At 44.2% G+C, this 19,665-nt stretch overlaps 1 protein-coding gene across 2 annotated transcripts in view; it reads right to left on the bottom strand.

Annotated features, from left to right (window-relative positions):
- paxbp1 (PAX3 and PAX7 binding protein 1) overlaps positions 1-17,497 on the bottom strand; it is a 40,457-nt gene extending 22,960 nt beyond the window's left edge. Inside the window, exons 1-7 of one of the 2 annotated variants that reach the window (XM_083641019.1) lie at positions 17,107-17,497; positions 16,269-16,394; positions 15,676-15,876; positions 9,844-10,068; positions 9,627-9,727; positions 3,486-3,712; positions 1,875-2,064 (exon numbers count right to left, since the gene is read on the bottom strand). In XM_083641019.1, the coding sequence (XP_083497145.1) occupies positions 1,875-2,064; positions 3,486-3,712; positions 9,627-9,727; positions 9,844-10,068; positions 15,676-15,876; positions 16,269-16,394; positions 17,107-17,410 (1,374 nt within the window). In that variant the 5' untranslated portion in view covers positions 17,411-17,497. Of the gene's footprint in view, positions 1-1,874; positions 2,065-3,485; positions 3,713-9,626; positions 9,728-9,843; positions 10,069-15,675; positions 15,877-16,268; positions 16,398-17,106 lie in introns of both variants that reach the window. The other variant, XM_083641018.1, reaches the window with a different exon arrangement.
- Positions 17,498-19,665: the final 2,168 nt, after the last annotated feature.

The following is a 19,665-nucleotide window of genomic DNA, read 5'->3' on the forward strand; positions in this document are numbered from 1 at the left end:
TGCCCGCTGCAGCCAAGAAGAACACACACGGAGGGAGGAGTTTGAATGAGAGGGGTGTTTCCTGCTGTTATGGAGGAAATTACTGTTCAAAACTATTGTTTAGATGTCTGACGTCTTACTGATGCCAAAAATGAATGGTTAAAGTGACTGTTCTATCGAATTTCACAAAAAGCCGTTTATCTCAAAATAATTTTTCAGACGCTGAAACCATGCTGTATTCAACTGCTAATGCTTACATAACTACTAACTCTACAAACTAACTCTTTTAGACAGAGAAAGCACACATTCTATTAGTTCTTTTGAGATATTGTGTGTTCACAAAATCTTAGCAGAAAAGAATCCTCGGGTCTTGAAAGATGAGCCAGAATCCTCAAAAAAACCCTCTGGCAGAACCTACCTACAGTAAAAAAAAAACGGCTGGCAGTGAATGTGTTAAAAACAGGGGCGGACTGGGATCATAATTCAGGCCGGGCATTAGATACCAAGAAGGCCAGGCCGATATGGGCCGATGCGCGCGAAATTTGGGCCGTTTGAAGCCCAATTTGGGCCGTTTGAAGCCAGATTTGGGCCGTTTGAAGTCCAATTTTACAATGAGATGCACCCACTTTAACCCTGAAGTGTAATTATTACTTCAGACTAACTAATAAAGTAATAAAACCACTAGTAAACCAGTAGGCGGCGCCTGGCCTGCTGTTCAGTGAGTGGCCTGACTGCGGGCACCCAAAAAAAAATTTTTTTTTTTTTTTTTTTTGCGATTATCGATTCTGGAATAAAAGATAGATTCAAAAAATCGTGACATTAAAAATCGCGATACTTAGGTGAATCGATTTTTTCCCCCACCCCTAGTTCTCACTAATCACACGACTGTTTACATGCGTTTCTGAACGGCTAGCTAGTTATTAGCATAACGTAATAAGTTATTAGCATAGATCATGGATGTTCGTTCTCTGCCTCTCGGTAAGATATTATGTAACCGTGCTGCGCATAACATTACATATTTGCGGGAGTGCATGGGAGAAGTCTCCCGCTAGTGTTGATGCCCAGTGTGATGGCAGAGAAACGTGTGTTTGCTGCGTCGCGTGTAACATTAGTTTAGAGGAGGCACACACACACACTCAAAAAGACGTGAAAAAGAAATCGCACACTTTTGCGGTTATGTAATCGCACGTGCTGAGCTGACATCGCGATTGCGATTAGATTAATCGTGCAGCACTACTCTTTCCTACAAGATACATAACAAAATGACACTTAGACTTGCCACTACACTGGGTTGTCTTGCAACTCCACCTTATCTTAATATGACATTGTCATAAATTCACTTTTTTAAGTGTGAAAACTAGAATAAGTGGTAACTGTAACAAATAGATGACAATAATGGACCTCTGAAAACCTGACCTATCCGATTCCTCATGAAGAGAGCCCGTTCTTTCCAAATAAAATAGCAATTTTGCAACAGTGCTTTTGTTGTTGAGATGATAGCTGTAGTAGTTACTGGCATTTCTTATACAAATGAAAGCAAAGCTGGCAAAATGTGGTTGTTGGTAAAATCCTATTCATACAAATCTACATACAATCTATTATGTCATGAAACAGTTGGGAAATTATATGCAATGCGCTGCAAGTGAACTTCCAGATCCCCGCCCCCTTTACACAGCACATCCACATTGGCTTCTGCCAGCACTGCTAACAAACTTTAATAAGTGGTAAAATAAATAATAACAACAATAATAAAACACTGGAAATAAGCTTTAAATACTTTTGAGTTCATGATTAATTAATTACATGGGCTTTCTTAAAATCCAGTTTGTGGTCAGAAATCACATAGACACAAAACAGAAAATGGCAAGTCAGACAGCAGATAATTTCTCCCTTACCTTTTCGCCGAAACACTCAAGCAAGTCTCCAACATACCCTCGCATCTCTTGCAAGAATTTATATTGATCTGCATTGTCATTGGATGAGCCCTCCAGCCGCTGTATGCTGCTCTCAGAGGTGGCTAGCTCGTCTTGGATCTGTTGGTAACGCTTGGTGTTTGCTTCATGGCCTGCATGCATTTGGCTGAGCCTACAGACACGACATACAGGGAAAGAAACTGGGAATGAGTTGGGTAGGGGTGAGGACTGAGACGAGAATTAGGGTGTATTCACACCTATCTCATTTGGAGCAGTTGTTACGAAACAGAGAGCGTTTTCCCCCTTGGTGCGGTTCGTTTGGGGGAGTGTGAACACAGCAATCGCACTCTGATTCGGGACAAAACAAGCAGACCGAGCTCGCCAAGATAGGGTGGTCTCGGTCCGCTTTAAACAAACTCTGGTGCAGTTACTTCGTTTGTAGTGAGAAGGTGAACCGACCTTGATCTGACACAACTGCAGGAAACAGTGCGCATTTTTGGATAAACCAGCTGCCGTAATCAGCTGCGCTGTGCATAATGGCCTGAAGAACGAGCATTTTTATCCTTTAAAAACATCTTCATTCAGATCCTGTTTTGGCGACTTGTGAAACTAGCGTTTGCATGGATAAACTTTGGGGGATGTTTGCATCATGACATAAGCAGTTTGAACTGGATCAACTTATCTGGTCTCCTTTAAATAAATGAAAACAAGTCGTGTTAATCAGAGCCATCCTTCTTTGTGATAAGATTGTCTGGTTCAATCAGAGAATCAGACTGATTTGCATGTCTTCCTCGAAATGTCCGTAGGCTATTATTAAATGATTTATTAATATTTTATTCCTGATAGGAGAGGTGTTCATATGCGTAATCCTCTGAAGTCTCTGTGATCGTAATAGCAGAAGTTAGCAGAAGGGTCTTTGATCTTCTATCTCCAAATTCCTGATAGCCTAAATAAATAGGCTACATAAATAAATACATAGGCCTACATAAATAAATAAATAAATACCTTCTCTCTCCTCGCACGGTGCACGCCCGCCGTAGCCTATAATGTAGGTCTAACAAAACCTATTCTTATAATCATATAGGAAAATCTCTGGGAATTATTTTTTCCATCCCGAGAGGCTATTAGCCTACCGGAGTGTCTCCTGGCCAATCCAGGAGGATTGGCAATACTATTTGGACCGTTTGATTTGTGGCTGTGTGAACACAATCGAAACAAGGCACAAATGCAAGGATTGTATCAATTAAGCCCCAGCAAACGACCTAGAGGTGTGAATACACCCGTAGTCTCATTTTAGTTACTGACAGAATAGACAACATGTCAATTAGCATGACTCCTCCTTATTAACATGGCAACAATATAACATTCATACAGACTGGAGACAACATATGTAATTGAACTGCAGGGACAGGGTGATAGGATAATCACAGGACTAAAGCAACCCACACATCCCTTCTCTGGCGCACAGATTATAGAGTGGATTTGCAGGTGGCTGTGTTGGGTCTCCGGGAGGACCACAGCACATAGAGACAGCTGCAGCGGAGCTGAGGACTGACATTGGAGTGGGGTGGTGCAGTCTTCCACTGGACCTACCTGTCCCGCAGGCGTTTCTTTACCAGATCAGTGGAGACTGGGGTTAGGTCACCACTAGGGGCTCTGTAGGGGACTGAGCCATTGTCTGTTCGGCCAGGTAGCTTGCTGCTCTGTGGGGCCACAGCAGCAGTGTAGGTGTAAGGCATGCTGTACGTTGAGCTGTAGGGCTGGCTCTCATAGCTGTTCTGGTAATAAACCACACTATCCTCCGGCTGGCTGCTCTGGACCTGGTGGACAGACAAAATGACGAAATAAGAAAGAAGCACTGACTGGGTTATAGGGTTGTCACGATACCAAAAGTTTGACTTCGATACAAAGTTTAGTATCACAATACTCGATACTGATACGATGCTCGATACAGATACGATACTCGATACCTATTGGATAAGAAACCGTATGTCCACAAGGTTGATCACATTCACAAATTCAAGGTTTAGTAACACCCTTAACAGTCACTGTGGGATTGAAGGACACCTTTTGAAATGGGCCTCTCTGGTGTTAGAAGACCACCATATTAACTGAATGTTTCTGTATTAGAAGAATAACTAACTGAATGTTTCTGTGTTAGAAGAATAACGCCATATTAACTGAATGTCTCTCAGTGTTAGAACAACGCCATAATGTAGGCCAGTGGTTCCCAAATGGTGTGCCTAGGCACACTGGTGTGCCTTAGGACAAGTCCAGGTTTGCCTTGGGATTTTTGCATTATTGCAATTGCAAATATAGCCTAAAACTATACAAAAGGTGGGTCGGGTGTGTTGCTGCTTTGATGTAGTAATTTAGCAAAGTTTCAAATCAATTCCTAGAGTTATATATTTTGTCAAATTTTATTTGACATTATTAAATGAAAAAACATTTAGAGTGATAAGAGTAATAGAGGCTATTTTGCACCGATAGACTTAGGCTATATAGGTGTGCCTTGAGATTTTGTCATGCCCTTTGGTGTGCCCTGGGCACAAAACGTTTGGAAACCACTGATGTAGGCTATCTCTATGCATCTCTTAATACAATATTTATCGTTACACTCCTAGAAACACAATAGAAAAATATGAACTGCAGCACTGGCACAGCACACTATAGGCTATGTAAGATGGCTCAGAATAAAAAGTTAGTAGTGCGTCTGTCCTGTAACACACGATAACATAGGGTAACTCAGTTTATTTATTTTGTTGCGACACATTACAGATGTCACTCAAAGGCCACACTCGCGTGCTTTACCGACGGCTCCTGAACGTGTCATGTGCAGGAGTCGCGTTATTATGGATGGTTCCGACAAAACCACGCCGGGATTGTTCCCTTTTGACAGCTCTTACCTCTTGACAGCTCGAATCTCCCACACAACAAACACTGTGCCTAGGCCCCTCCCACACAACAAACACTGCGCCTAGGCCCCTCCCACCCAACAAACACTGTGCCTAGGCCCCTCCCACACAACAAACACTGCGCCCAGCCCGGCCATTTCATTAACGGGGCCCCGAACAAAATTATTTTCGCTTGTGAAACAAATGTTCACTGTCAATATAAATCATATAGGCAGCGCGAGGGCATCACGCATGGGACAAAAGCATATAAACAGCTCGACTTGCACTATGAGATAAGAAAGGCCACATCTGGCCATGAAATAAAATATTAAATTATGATGGATAATATGCCCAAAATTATTATAATTATCGCTGGAATGGCCAAATTGAGATAGCGCACATTTTCCATTCCTTCTTCACAAAGAAGCAATGCTCACCTCTATTCGCTCAAGGCAGCCGTGCAGGTCTCCATGCACTGACTGCGCATTCCACAACTAAACAACATCACCAGGACCCTGTACTACGAAGCTAGTTTAACAGATCCGCGATAAGTCCCTTTGATCTGGTTTGACTGAACAGGATCAAAGCTATCTAGTTTAAGGATACTACGACGCTGGTTTTGTAGTCGATAACTGAAGCTGGGATCTGCCTGTGCACGCGCACGTTTTTCGCTCGTGCACAGGCGCGCGTCCACGCGAAAGAGGTGCGCTAGCCTAGGGATGGGTACCGTTCACATTTGAACCGATACCGGTACGATACCGGTACCTGGAATTCGGTACGGTACCCAAAACGGTACCATTTTCGGTACTTTACACGCTCTAATAACAAAAAAAATTACAGTTGTAAAAAAAAAAAAAATCCAAACTTCTCAGAGAGAGCGGTCAGTATTCACTAAAGCCTTCATATCTCAGGCTCTGTAGCACATAGAAACATAAAATAAAAAGCATTTGAGAGCTTAACCCTTTGGCTTTTCGTATTATATTTGCCCTAATGTTCATTAAAAAAAAAAATTATCTTTAACCCCAAAAATTAAAAATAAAAATATTCTAATGCATTTTAAGAAATGTTAATAAAGATTATGGCAAATGTAACCCTTCCAAATAAAAACCCACGGGTTTAAGCTCTCAAATGCTTTTTATTTCATGTTGATAGCTACTATACAGGCTGAGGAAATACATTCTGTTGAACCCTTGACAATTACTGCAGCAAGAGTAACGTTAGCGTTTAACGTTTAACGTAGTAACGTTTGCAGTCGTTGTGAAGACAGTGAAAAGCCCCGTTATCTAACAACCACAACGGCAGTGAAACAACTAATACAGCTAACGCTAGCTAATTAAATAACGTTACTTGATGTTGTAGAAGTCGATGCCTCTCTCAACGTTACAGCTGAGGAGGTGCTGCTAACGTTAGCAACGGTGCGGTAGGCTATCTGCTTCATTCACCCTCAGCCTATCTAAGACGTTACAGTCTTCAGCATTTAGCTAAATATATCTTGTGTTTGACCATGCTTCCTCAAGTTTGAGGTGTTTCCCTGGCCAGCTTTGCAATTCACATCACACATGTTGCAACCAGTGTTGTCTGAGTCTATCTTGGTAAAGTGTAGCCACAGCTTTCGGCTGGTCCTGTTTTGCTTTCAGAACCAGAGTGACGTAGTGACGTAACGCGCTCTTGCGTGTTGCCTTAAGGTTCCGTCGGAATTTCTATTTTCACCACTCTCTTTCTATTACTCAGATGCGTTCAAGTACCGAAATTTGGTACCGTTCGTTTTTATGTGAACTGGTACGGGGCAGTACCGACGTAATTCGGTCGGTGCCTGTAAAAGTACCGAGTTCGGTACCCATCCCTACGCTAGCCAATCACATTATGAACAGCTGAGTTGATCCACGCCCACACCCATTTCCACACCCATTTCCTCGTTCAGCGCAGCCACAGTGTGATCAGAGATTTTTGCGGATATTTAATGTATCCGCGATTTAATGTCAGAATGAAAATCCGCGTTGGATAGTCTGCTGAAGGGCTGTCTAAAGCAGCAGCTTGTATTCACATCAGTCATTTGATTTACTTTGATCAGCGATTTCTGTCTGATACAGCTGCATTGATACAGGCAGCAGCAACAAATGTAAAAGTGTAATCTCAGTCTATACATTTCCACAATCTGTAAGCCTATTTAGCGTTATGCGTTCCATAACACACAGTCAGAATGTAGACTATTCTGTTGCCCACTGAATGTATTCTGTTACACACTGTTAATGAGTTAATTATAGCAATATACAAGTTCATATTCTCGGCTTGTAGCGTACGAATTGGGGGCATTAGCAGAGATCAAAGCGGCTGGAGGTGAGCTGGCGCTGGGCAATTACGCACAGAGGGGAGACCACAGCAGGGGGGAGACCACGGCTTCAATGTGCAGTGCAGATGAAATATCATCAAAGTTGATGGCAGAGGCACTGGGAAATGTGTTTGTTTGTTGCGTCGCGTGTAACGTTAATTAGACGAGGAATCCCGCAACTTCATCTTAAAAGCACAACAACGACCAGTTAAAGTGATGGTACCGAACTTTGGGAACTTCCAATACCGAGCCGTTTTTAATAAAAAGTATCGAAAAAGTATTGAAATTTCGGTATACCGTGCAACCCTACTGGGTTATAACTAGCAACGATCTGGAAATAATGCCAACAGTAAACACATGCAAAACAAGGCCAGGTCGAAACCTGGCATAGGGCCGGTGTGCTCAGTAAAGTGCAGAACTCTGCCAAGCTGTATTGAGTCATTTGTGTAGTGTGCCTGTGCTGTAGTGTAGCCTATGTGGGTTAATAATCCTGGGTTTAAGCTTCATTAACATGAAGTGCCAGATTTATGGTTAATCTAGTAATATATATTATTTTCACACATAAATGTAGGCTATTGAAATGTAGGCTTATTATGTGGTGTATTCCCAGCCTCCCCCCCCCCATACGTGTAGGCTAGGTGTTTTTTTTACAATGAATTCGTATATCATTAATAATTGGGATTATTGTAAATATTAGGATAGGTGAGATCAGATGACTGCTTACCATGTAAAAGCTTTAATAACACTGGAATTGAGGGCCATAGACTATGGCCCAAAATTCAAATATAACACTATGGCCCAGTTCGCTTGTCACACAATACTCGTTGGACTTATTTGAGGGCATGTATGTTTATCGTTCACGTTCGCTAACCTGTCGGTCTTTAAACTCTTTGAACAGGTCGGGGTGCCTGTCGGCAAGATGTTTAGCCAGGTTCGATGTGTTTGAGCCTTTCGCTTTGGTCGCGTTGAAGCACCTTTTACTTCAGGAGCAACTGCACGGCCGGGCGTCAAGTCAGCCATAATGTACTAGTACGTCATCCGCTTTGTTGCTTTCAAAATAAAACGCTTATTGTAACCTTATTTATTTTGAGTAATGCGTTACAGCCACAGTTTCACGCCATATAACATCACAACGAGTATTTTGATACAAGGTTTGCTGCTTCATTCATTGAAATACCTTTTCTCCTCCAACGTGCATCAATAAGCTATTTACTTTTGTTTAAGTAACATTATTTTGAAAGTTTTAACCGGAAGTTTTCCAGCTCTTCCCGAAAAAAGCTGCCTGGAGATATTCTCCCGAATGAGAAGCACGCTTCTTCATAGCGCACGCCCGATAAAACTCATTCAAAACGTTGCACTAGTTTACTGACTACACTGTCGTTTCCCATAACGTTAGTCACAAGAAATGTGGAGAAAGAATCACTTTTTGGGAGACAATCGCATCATGGTGATCACTATTCAGCAACAATGGACATGTATTGGAAATTAAATGCCTTCGCTTGTTTCACAACTTGTCTGCTCCAAAGCGCTACTCCAACCGGAGATACTGTCTAAAGGTAGGCTTTAGAATGATGTTAGCTTAGCGTCACCTAATATCATCACAGTCAGTCCCTCTCCTGACAAAAAAATGCTCCAGGTAGCGCTTTTTCCATGCAAAAATGCAAACGTTATGTGTGAACAGCCCCATACACAGCAGATTACCCCTGCTCTCGACGAGCCTATTCTCCCGAATGAGAAGCACGCTTCTTCATAGCGCACGCCCGATAAAACTCATTCAAAACGTTGCACTAGTTTACTGACTACACTGTCGTTTCCCATAACGTTAATCACAAGAAATGTGGAGAAAGAATCACTTTTTGGGAGACAATCGCATCATGGTGATCACTATTCAGCAACAATGGACATGTATTGGAAATGAAATGCCTTCGCTTGTTTCACAACTTGTCTGCTCCAAAGCGCTACTCCAACCGGATACTGTCTAAAGGTAGGCTTTAGAATGATGTTAGCTTAGCGTCACCTAATATAATCACAGTCAGTCCCTCTCCTGACAAAAAAATGCTCCAGGTAGCGCTTTTTCCATGCAAAAATGCAAACGTTATGTGTGAACAGCCCCATACACAGCAGATTACCCCTGCTCAGTCATTACCATAGTAATCACACAGCCCGCGCCCCCCCGCGCGACTCGTTCATAATAGAAGGAGAGTACTCGACTATTTAAATTGCTTAAAATGCCCATCCCTAGAAGCCGCTGCCATTTTCGCTGTGTCTGTCCTCCTGTGTGTCGGGTGCTGCACTGGCCGTAGAGCGAGCAGAGAGGCAGGAGGGGAAAGTCGGCACGCCCACACAAAGACATTACATCGCCTGAGTGCGTGCTAAAATGGTCTGGGCGACAGAGTGGAATGTAAGGGCCCTGCTGTGCATTGCACACCGGCCCCAACAATGCTCTACCATAGTCACAAGTCATGTTTGAAGGCTAATCAAACAGTCCTTCAGGATGTTGGTATAGCTCACCTGGGGTATGCTAATTCCTTTCCTGATCTGTTCCTGCTCCCAGCGGCTCAGCTCCTCATCATGACCTGTGTCCAACGCCTCGTCATCACTGCCCTCGATACCTGCCGGACATGTGATGAGACAAAGGGGATGTTTCGCATTGGCCCATACTGGGTAAAAACTGATATGACTATAGCATACAATGATGGACAGTTGTAGACATAATTTTGCACCCTACCTATTTCTTCAGCGATCTTCTGCCGCTGAGTTTTGCTCCTGACTGCACTGAAGCTGATCCTCTTCTCATCCTCGTCTTCATCGTCGCTGGCATCCTGGTCTTCCTCTCGCACCTGTCGTTTCTTGGGAGCTTCTGTCTCCACCAGGGGCGGCTCGCCCCCCAGCTCCCTGGCCATTTGGCGGCGCTTCCTGGCAGCGTGAATGAATGCTGCGTCAGGGATCTCACCTAGAGCAGGAACAGAGCCAGTTCTAGATATTGTGTGTGTGCAAATCCCAAAACTATAGACAGGTGTGGGGAATAGCGCAGGGACGTTTTTCAATAAGCCCTCACTGAATCAAGAGCTTCATCAGGGTACCCCCCAGGGTTCATCAGGGTACCCCCCAGGGTTATCCAAGTTAAATTTAAGACTTTTTAAGACCTTTTTAATGCCACTTAGAATTAAATGTAATGCCAACTTCCATGCCATACTGTCAAAAGTAGGGATGCACCGATCGGCACGTGACCGGAAATGGCCGATTTTCACGTGATCGGCCTCGATCGGTGATCTGCGCCGGTCACTCTAGATAGCCGATTCTGTGAGCCGTTTTTCACATGACGTGCGCGCACCCCAAAGCACCGAGACAGGCACCCAGCCACCACACCACACATGCCAGCATACCTTCCTCGTTGTGGATTTTTTTCACGGTCAGTGAAGTAGACAAAGCTCGCAGTTTGTCACACATGCAAGTCGAAAATAAGCCGTGGAGACAGAGATGCGGCCGAGTCCCGCTCGGCTGGAGTCCAGTCTGAGCGGCTCGCTTCACCTCACTGGCCCCTCTCTCTCCCCGGGAAGCGGTGCTCCAGCAACCTGCCACCGCGCACAGCCGGCTTGGCGAGGTGAACGTGAGCATTGTGTCCAGTATAACCACCTGCATTCTCCATTCCACATCAGCGCTGCTGCCTCAGCCTGTCACTCATGTTGCAACGTTTATACAGGAGAGACTAGAGATGCAGCGGTATGATTTTTTGACGGTATGATAACCTTGGAGAAAATTACCACGGTTTCACGGTATCACGGTATCGCGGACCTTTATGTATTCTTGTCAAATATGGCACAAAAAAAACATTTTTTTTTTTACCATGAACAAAATGATAGTTGAATGGGGACCATGATGACAAAAATATATTTGGCAATGAAGTATGCCACAGCATAATTTAATTATTTGGCATGTTTGGATTTGGGTGCATAGGCAAATGCATGTTGAATTGTTGGCTGGTCTCTGCAGCTGTTGATGTGGATACCCCTCCGCTGTTGCCAGTACTACTGCTAGCCTAAAAAAAGAAAAAATACATGTTAATGTAACCTACATCTGTAATGACAGTTAACTGTTGCGAATGTGTGTGTGCTTGGATATATAACAGTACTATTCTTACTTATCATAAATGACGATTTATTTAATCTAATTTTATGTAAAACTAAAACACATAATATCAAATAGATGCTAATCTTTTGTAAAAATCGGATGGACACTGACTGCACTGGACACAAATGATTGTTTCACGTTGATGGCGCACACCCCCACTCACACACACCCCTCTCACACATTAGCCTCTGCCCCTGTGCTGAGCGCTTGTCTTCTTTTCCCCTTCTCTCTCTCTCACACACACACACACACACACACACACACTGTTTGTGCCTCAATTCACTGGCAGGTTGGAGGAGTCTTAGTTTCTACATTATTGAACGTTACTTCTCTTCAGTTCAATATGTTTTTGATAACGAGGCGCTGGCCAGCCTGGCCTACACAAGACGTGATCACTCAGTCAAGAAGTAACGTTACGTTAACGTTAGTCAGCTGATGCTAATTAGCCATGTTAACGATAGCCTATGATGAGTCATGAGTGTTTATCTTACGTTAATGTTAGCTACTCCTCAAACCTGCCGGTGGAAATGGTTTAGCGTTATGTCCGATGTGATGTATGATGAAGCAAGACAACGTTAAGTACCTTGAATTTTGCAAATGAGGACGGCTGGTGTTGATGGGCTATCATGTTTGAGGTAGGCTATTGCCTCCTAGTGCAGCCACTCTTCGCCTGCATGTCTTGCATGTTGGCTGTCCTTCCTCCTGTAAGCCCTGGCCATCCGTTTTTCTGATAACCAAAATAGTCCCACACTACCGATTTTGTCCTTTTTTGACTGGGGAAAAAGTTCGGGGGGTTCTTCACCTCTCTGGCAGCCATTGTCACGCGGCACGCCACTCAAAACAATGATGACTCCTTGATGATGATAGCTGCGGTCTGCCAGCTACTGATTGCTCTCTACACACACATGCAGCAGGGGGGAGGGGCCGCGTAACTGCACTCTGTCTCTGCAAGGGACCTGGGCACTTTCTCTCAGGGAAACAGCTGATACCGTGGAGAAGGTATGACGGCAAAATTTAGTGGTTTTGATACCGTGGCTTTTTCAAACCCCGGTATACCTTCAAACCGGAAACCGCTGCATCCCTAGGAGAGACTACCGTAAATTTCGGACTATAAGCCGCGGCTTTTTCCCCGTTTTTTGGCCCTGCGGCTTATATAACGGTGCGGCTTATCTATGGATTTTATCAGCTAACGGCCGCTCGGGGACCTCCAAAATCTATGGATGTTGGTATGAGGCAGAACGAGAGCAAGACAGACATTACGAGAGCGAGACCCTGATTGGATGATGTTGCAAAAAATGTGCCTCGCGACCTGATTGGAGCACTGTGCCACTACGCTCTCTCAGCCACTACAGTAAAACACCCTCCCTCCTCCCTCGCTCCGGGGGGAAAATGGCAGCGATTGAGCCTGAAAGACAGTCTGAATGAAATTGAATGTAACATTCCCAATTCTATGTATTACATTCTAAAAAACTAATGGCAACATTTTGGAAGGCTAAGCCACACAACTAGCTCGTTGTAATCTAACATCATGCTTCAAAAGATGGAGAACTGGCTGTGTTACGACGATGGCGGCGATTGAGCCTGAAAGCCATGTCTGAGACAGTAGCGAGACAGGAACAACAACAACAGCAGCAGCAGCAAAGGATCATGCACAAACCCGAGGCGAAAGGGACTGTCCGTCAGGGCGCGGACGACTGTGTGTCAGCAACTCCCTCCCGACTACCAGGAGAAAATTACAAACTTCGGCGAATTCACACAAAGAAAGATCAAGGAATATTCCATCGGACCGGAGCAGATCATAAATATGGATGAAGTGCCTTTGACGTTCGACCTGCCTCTCACTAGGACTGTTAACAAGAAAGGTGAATCGTCCATCACGTTGAGAACCACAGGTCACGAGAGAACGAATTTCACTTGTGTTCTTGGCTGCACAGCATCTGGAGTAAAGCTCCCGCCGATGGTGATTTTTAAGCGTCTCACAATGTGTGATTTTGTCTGGGGATTAGTGACCTGACTTTTGTTTTGTTTTGTTGAAATGTTAATAAATGGGAGCTTCCCCAAACAGCCATCTCTTTCCCGACAATCCCCTCTGTGCACGAACCCTTACATATGGTAATTAAACATCAAAACACCCGCGGCTTATAGTCCGGTGCGGCTTATATATGTAACAAACAGGCAATTTTGCTGCTGCGGCTTATACTCAGGTGCGCCTTATAGTGCGGAAATTACGGTATTTGTTTCGTATTGCAAATAGAACGACATGAGAACGACGGACATAATAATAAAAATGCATCGGACTCACAAGTGTGCAACATTTTCTGTGCGTGACGATATTTTTTCGGATGGCAGATAAAAATACGCATACCAAACTTCAGACTGTGTGTAAACTCCGCCTGATATTCAGACTGAAGATCGTTACTGTAACTCATAAACTCATTTCCCCTCTACTCAAGAGGACTAGTCTGGAGCCAGTCTATAAACTCCTTGTCCATGGATCATTTTGATGTTGTGTTGCACCTGTTTTCTTTTGGAAAAGTAAATGCATGATAGCTGTGGGATATAGGCTATTGGATTTAATTTAATTTTTGTATTCATTGTATTTGCACAAAAAAGCTCTGTCCAGTAGCCTAACCTGGAAGACTTTTATTTTGAGATGTGTTTGAGTGAGATGGTCCTACTTCATGCAAATGATAAGAATTGTTTATTTGTTTATTTGGATCCCCATTAGATGTAAGGATTGTTCTATGAATCTTAATTTTCAAACAAAGTTACAAAAACGTTTGTGTAAGCTGTCAATTGTTGTTTTTAGAAAAAAAAATCGGAATCGGCAAAAATCGGTATCGGCAAGTCAGACTATTCAAAAATCGGAAATCGGAAACGGCCAAGAAAATGGCAATCGGTGCATCCCTAGTCAAAAGTATGACAGATATAATGGAAAATCAGTATGTAAGTAAGCACTAGAAAATAATTATTTAATTATGTAACTTGAATTTAATAAAACATTTTATTATAATACCGACATTCATACTTAATACATACCTAATAAATAATATATTTGTGGGGTGTGTGTGTGTGTTATTTGTTGTATTAACCCATTGATAGCTGATGCAGCATTTGTGTGTGTATCCCTTTAAGACCGCGGTTCGCGGTCTTAAAGGGATACACACACAAATGCTGCATTAGGTATCAATGGGTTAAGAGGACAATGTCAAGGAGAAAAAAAACATGCACATCCAAGTCCAAAAGTGGGCAGGTGCCGAAAGGTGAACCAACAGTGAAAAAATGAATAAAAAGCTTGCACTGCATGAGCTCCAGTTTCCAGTGATTTATTTTAGCACCCAAAAAATAAATCACTGGAGCCCGTGCAGTGTGCAAGCTTTTTATTCATTTCTTCACTGTATTAAAAGAATCCCAGCCCTCTCCATAGCCTCACAGTGCCTTTTCTTCAACAACTTCTATTGTCCACACATGCCAGTTTTCAGCGTGCGCCGGGGTAAATTACAAGCGCTACCTCTGGGCTGCAGTGTGGCTCCACTGTTCATCATCTCTGGTTAGACCAGCAAATAATGTTTGTTATACATGTAACGAACACAAATTATGCCCCCCCCTCATACACATGTAGGTAAGACCCTTAGCTAAGCCTGCGTGTGCATTCTGTTGTCACTGCGGGCCATCTCTGGAAATGTGCTTTTTTTTTTTTTACCACAGCTAAAAGTCAATGCTAACTTACCCAGCTATCATCATTGCCTGCTTACTGCTGCTTGCTGGTAAGGTTAATCCCATCCCATGTGAGAAAAAGTCTCCAGATTTGTCGCTAATGTTAGTTTCTTTTGAGAAAGATTGTCTCCGGGGGGCGTCTGAAAGTTGTCTCGAGTCGGATGCAGCCATGAGTGCGTATTGTGAGGCAGCCAGCTAACGTTAAACAGCAGTGGGGAGGGGCTGACTGAGTGGACCGTGAGGACAGCTGAGGAGCCTAGTCGCACCATAAAAACATTGTATACATTTGACAGTTATTTACGATGTTACGGTATTTATTTAGTCGAAGAAAGAAATTAAGACCTTTAGATGAAATTCACTACCTTGTAAACTAAATTCAATACTTTTAAGGCCTAATTTTGAGAATTTCCAATTTAATACTTTTAGGACTCCGTAGGGACTCTGTTCATGATAGATTTGTCTTCTTAATTTTTTTGGAGCTACAATGTTCAAAATATGATGTATCGTAAAGAGATAAAAGCACTTCCAGAGCTGTTGTAAAGACTGATTGGTGTACTAACAATCCGAAATAGATATTAACAAATGACAGGCGCCGCCGTATTACCGAAATATAACCTATAATGAACCTGGATTTGTGCCCATCAAATAATCAAATGATGGTCAATTGCTACTACATTAAACATATAAGTAAATTGATGTTTATTTGGGATACCAGGTTTGAGGCTGCTGAGGGAGGAGAGAGTGTTGAAGTTTCCAGCAGTGCTGTTGCTCTTGGAGACTTGACCAGTCTGACTCTTCTGCTCCTCCTCCTGGTCATCGGCACTGTCCACCTCCATCTCTTCCTCCCCCTGCTCGCTGCCCGCTCTGCTACTGGCTTCCTCTTTGATGGTGACCGTAGGCTGGGGTGGAGCATCTAATGGGAATAAGGTGCAGTCAAAGATGAGTCAAGAGGTTAAATTAATCATTTAATTTACATAGTTCCATTTGTACTTTAGTCATTTAGCATAAGTATGTCCTATTGTACGGATGATTTTGATGGGGATGATCCTGTGACCTGAGCTTCAGAAAAATTCTCAGTCACATTGACCTGACCCAACATGAGGATTACTTCTGCTGAATTTAAACGAAATGTCAACTCGTAAAATATAAGAAAATCATCCTTTTCTCAAACATCTGCCTCCCTCTTGTGGCAAAATTATAGTATATTTTACACACATTTGTTTTGCTTATTTGTGAAGATGGGATGCACTGACAAGTTCAGTCCATCTTAACTACATGTTCTCATGTGAGAAGAGGCCATCCCACCTGTGTTGACTTCACGTTTGACATAGACAGTCTTCTCCACTTCCTCCTTGTATTCCTTCTTCAGCATTTTGACAATCTTCTTGCTGTGATTGGGTTTCTTCACTCTGAAGACCTCTGATGCCTCTGCTGCTGACAGACAGATCAAGGAAGAACATTACCACCATCAGCTCAATCATGTTCAATACGAATGATTCCTCCCCATTTAAGATTTCTCAGTAACACTTTACAATAAGGGTAAGTAAGCAAGTGAATCTGTATGTCACTACCGGTATTAGCACTTTTCCAAAACCGTAGTTACAATGTGCATAGAAAGTTTAGAATAAAAACTAGGCCTAAATAAAAGAGTGACACACACACGTAACGTTATACAGTGTACATTTACAAAGGTATATAAACATTATACTTACTTACTCACACACACACACACACACACACACACACACACACACACACACACACACACGGTAACTAAGAGTTAACTAATGTGTCTAGCAATCATTTAATAATTGTAACGTGGATGGTGATCACGTTAACTAACGCTAACGTTATTGTGGTTGGGTTGAGGCACAAAGTCACAGAGGTTGTTAATGTTAGAGCAAGCGGTCAAGACTGTCAGGTTAATTAGGGGTTAACGTTAGCCAAAGCTTATTAAGCATGACCTTACTAGCTAACCGCTAATAATGTACCCTTATAAAGCCTACAGTTTGATCTTATCTATCTCTATGCCTGTGAGTCAAATAAGTGTTAAATGCACCTGCAATAAAGCATGCGTGTTATTCCGTTAATCTAACGCTAGTAAGCTAAACGTTAGCTAGCTACTCAGCTAAAAGCAAGGTACCTTCTTCATCGTGGAAACTCAGTAAATTGGCTTTCGGGGCAACAGTTACTGGCGCCATGGCTGGTTCTTTGGGTTTCTTTTCTTTCTTGATGGCTCTTAACATGATGCTCGCCTGGGCCTGGAGGAGGCCGTTGCCGTGGTGGTGCAGCGCGCCTGTGGAGGAGGTCTCCATGAACGGGATCTCCTCACCCACAGGCCCGCACATTGGCGGCGGCAGTGGCTGCTGCTGCTGGTTGTCCACCGGCTCGTCTTCGTCGGACTCATTTCTCCGTCGGAGGTTAACTCGTTTCGCCTTTTTAAACATTGTTAATTATCTGCTAAATGTAACGATGCCTTTACCAATGGAGGACACGTCAAAAGTATATTTGGAGCTGCAAGAAAGAATCGTCGCCGCATTCACGGTCAGCCATTTTCTGTCAATTGCTGCTTCTTCTTCTTCCTTTGTGTAACATTTTCCGCAGAGAAGACGCGGGGATTACGCATTACTGCCCTCTAGAGTCCATATTGTGACACTGACACAAACCAGTTTAGTGGAAAAATAACAATAAAAAAAAAATCCTTATTTCAGTTCTTGTTTGGACCGAGCAAAGCTTTCAAATACATTGAGGTCTAGCCTACAGACTCAGTGCCTCCTCCGTTCATACTCAATCAATTACACCTATAGCATCAAGATCTTTGACTCTGAGACAATATAGAAACTCCTGTCTCAGCATTTCCTGAGGATCCCTGCCCATCCACCCATTTTCATTATTACTCATGTCCATCCATCCATCACATGAAATGACCGACCTTCAATGATCTCAATTTCTGTACCCTTGCTAGTACCCTGACATGTACTTTTTAGTTGATTCAACTAATTTGGACTATTTGGAATCATCTGTTTTACAGGAAGTGACCGAAGTGACTCATCAACCCCAGGGTTTGAATGTTCAAATAATAATGATAGTGATAAACAGACAGGCACAGAGACAGAGATATACAGGAGTGGAAAGATGTAGTCAAGTCAAGTCAAGTCAAGTTTATTTATATAGCCCTAATTCACAAGCATGTCTCAGAGGGCTTCACAGAAAGTATGTCTAGCTGATTCTAGCTAACACACAGTAACAAGAATATACAGAATAAAGATAACATTTGAACATTTGAAGAAAGCAGGAGAGTGGAGGAGGGAGGGAGAGGGAGGAGGGAGGGGAGGGGGGGAGAAAATAGGAAATGTGGAGGAGGAGAGAACAGAGGAGGAGAGATGAGGGTGCAAGGGAGGGAGAGCCAGGGTAGGGGTAGGGTCTAGGGTTGGGGGAGGGGAGGGAGTAGGATACGGGCCCGGATTAGGGCGAGGGTGGGGAGAAATGGGAAATGTGGAGGAGGAGAGAACAGAGAAGGAGAGGGTGCAGGGGAGGGAGAGCAGGGGGAATGTGAGAGGGAGGAGAGGGCAGAGAGGAGGAGAGAACAGAGAAGGAGAGGTGGGAGGGCGCAGGGGAAGGAGAGCAGTGGGAATGTGAGAGAGGGGAGAGGACAGAGAGGAGGAGAGAACAGAGAAGGAGAGGTGGAAGGGTACAGGGGAGGTAGAGTAGAGGTAGGGTCTAGGGTGGAGGGAGGGAGTAGGATACGGGCCCGGATTAGGGCGAGGGTGGGGAGAAAATGGGAAATGTGGAGGAGGAGAGAACAGAGAAGGAGAGGTGGGAGGGTGCAGGGGAAGGAGAGCAGGGGGAATGTGAGAGAGGGGGGAGGACAGAGAGTAGAGGTAGGGTCTAGGGTGGAGGGAGGGAGTAGGATACGGGCCCGGATTAGGGCGAGGGTGGGGGGAAAATGGGAAATGTGGAGGAGGAGAGAACAGAGAAGGAGAGGTGGGAGGGTGCAGGGGAAGGAGAGCAGGGGGAATGTGAGAGAGGGGGGAGGACAGAGAGGCAGAGAAGGAGAGGTGGGAGGGTGCAGGGGAAGGAGAGCAGGGGGAATGTGAGAGAAGGGAGAGCAGGAAGTGGCAGGGATTCAGGAAAATAGGGGAGAAGAGGAGAAGGAGCAGGGGGGGGAGAATGAGGAGAGAGCAGGAGAAGGGAGGGGGGGGCGGTGGGATGTGGGGGAGGAAAGAGCATGGAAAGAGAGGAGAACAAGAAGGGGGAAGAAGGGAAGAAGCGGGGGAAGGGGGAAAGAGAGGGGGGGGGGAGAAGATCAGACAACTGACTACTCTAAGCATTAACCAGAGCTAACTGGGACATAGTATCTAGCTAATCTACAGCCTAATCTGGCCTATCCTACCCTGCTCTAGTCTGATTTTAGCCTGAACACTAACAGGTCAGCCTTAGGCTGTAGCTAATCTATCGCCTACCTATGCTGTTCTAAACCAACCGGCAGCCCTCGACCAGTGATGAAGAGCACCGATGCCCCCCGACCCGGCCCCCGCCCACATAAGGCGTGGGAGGGAAGGCCAGGCCGGGACACAGCGGCACCCCCTCACCCCCAGTGAACGCAAGAAAACCTTTCCACCATATGGATCGCCGCATGGATTGCCCCAGTGACTTGGCTGAGGAGGAACCTTGTGAGGTCGTTGTGCTAGGGGCCAATTGC

This window comes from Poromitra crassiceps (genome assembly GCF_964638095.1).
Source record: "Poromitra crassiceps genome assembly, chromosome: 1".
In the NCBI taxonomy this organism is placed as follows: Eukaryota; Metazoa; Chordata; class Actinopteri; order Beryciformes; family Melamphaidae; genus Poromitra; species Poromitra crassiceps.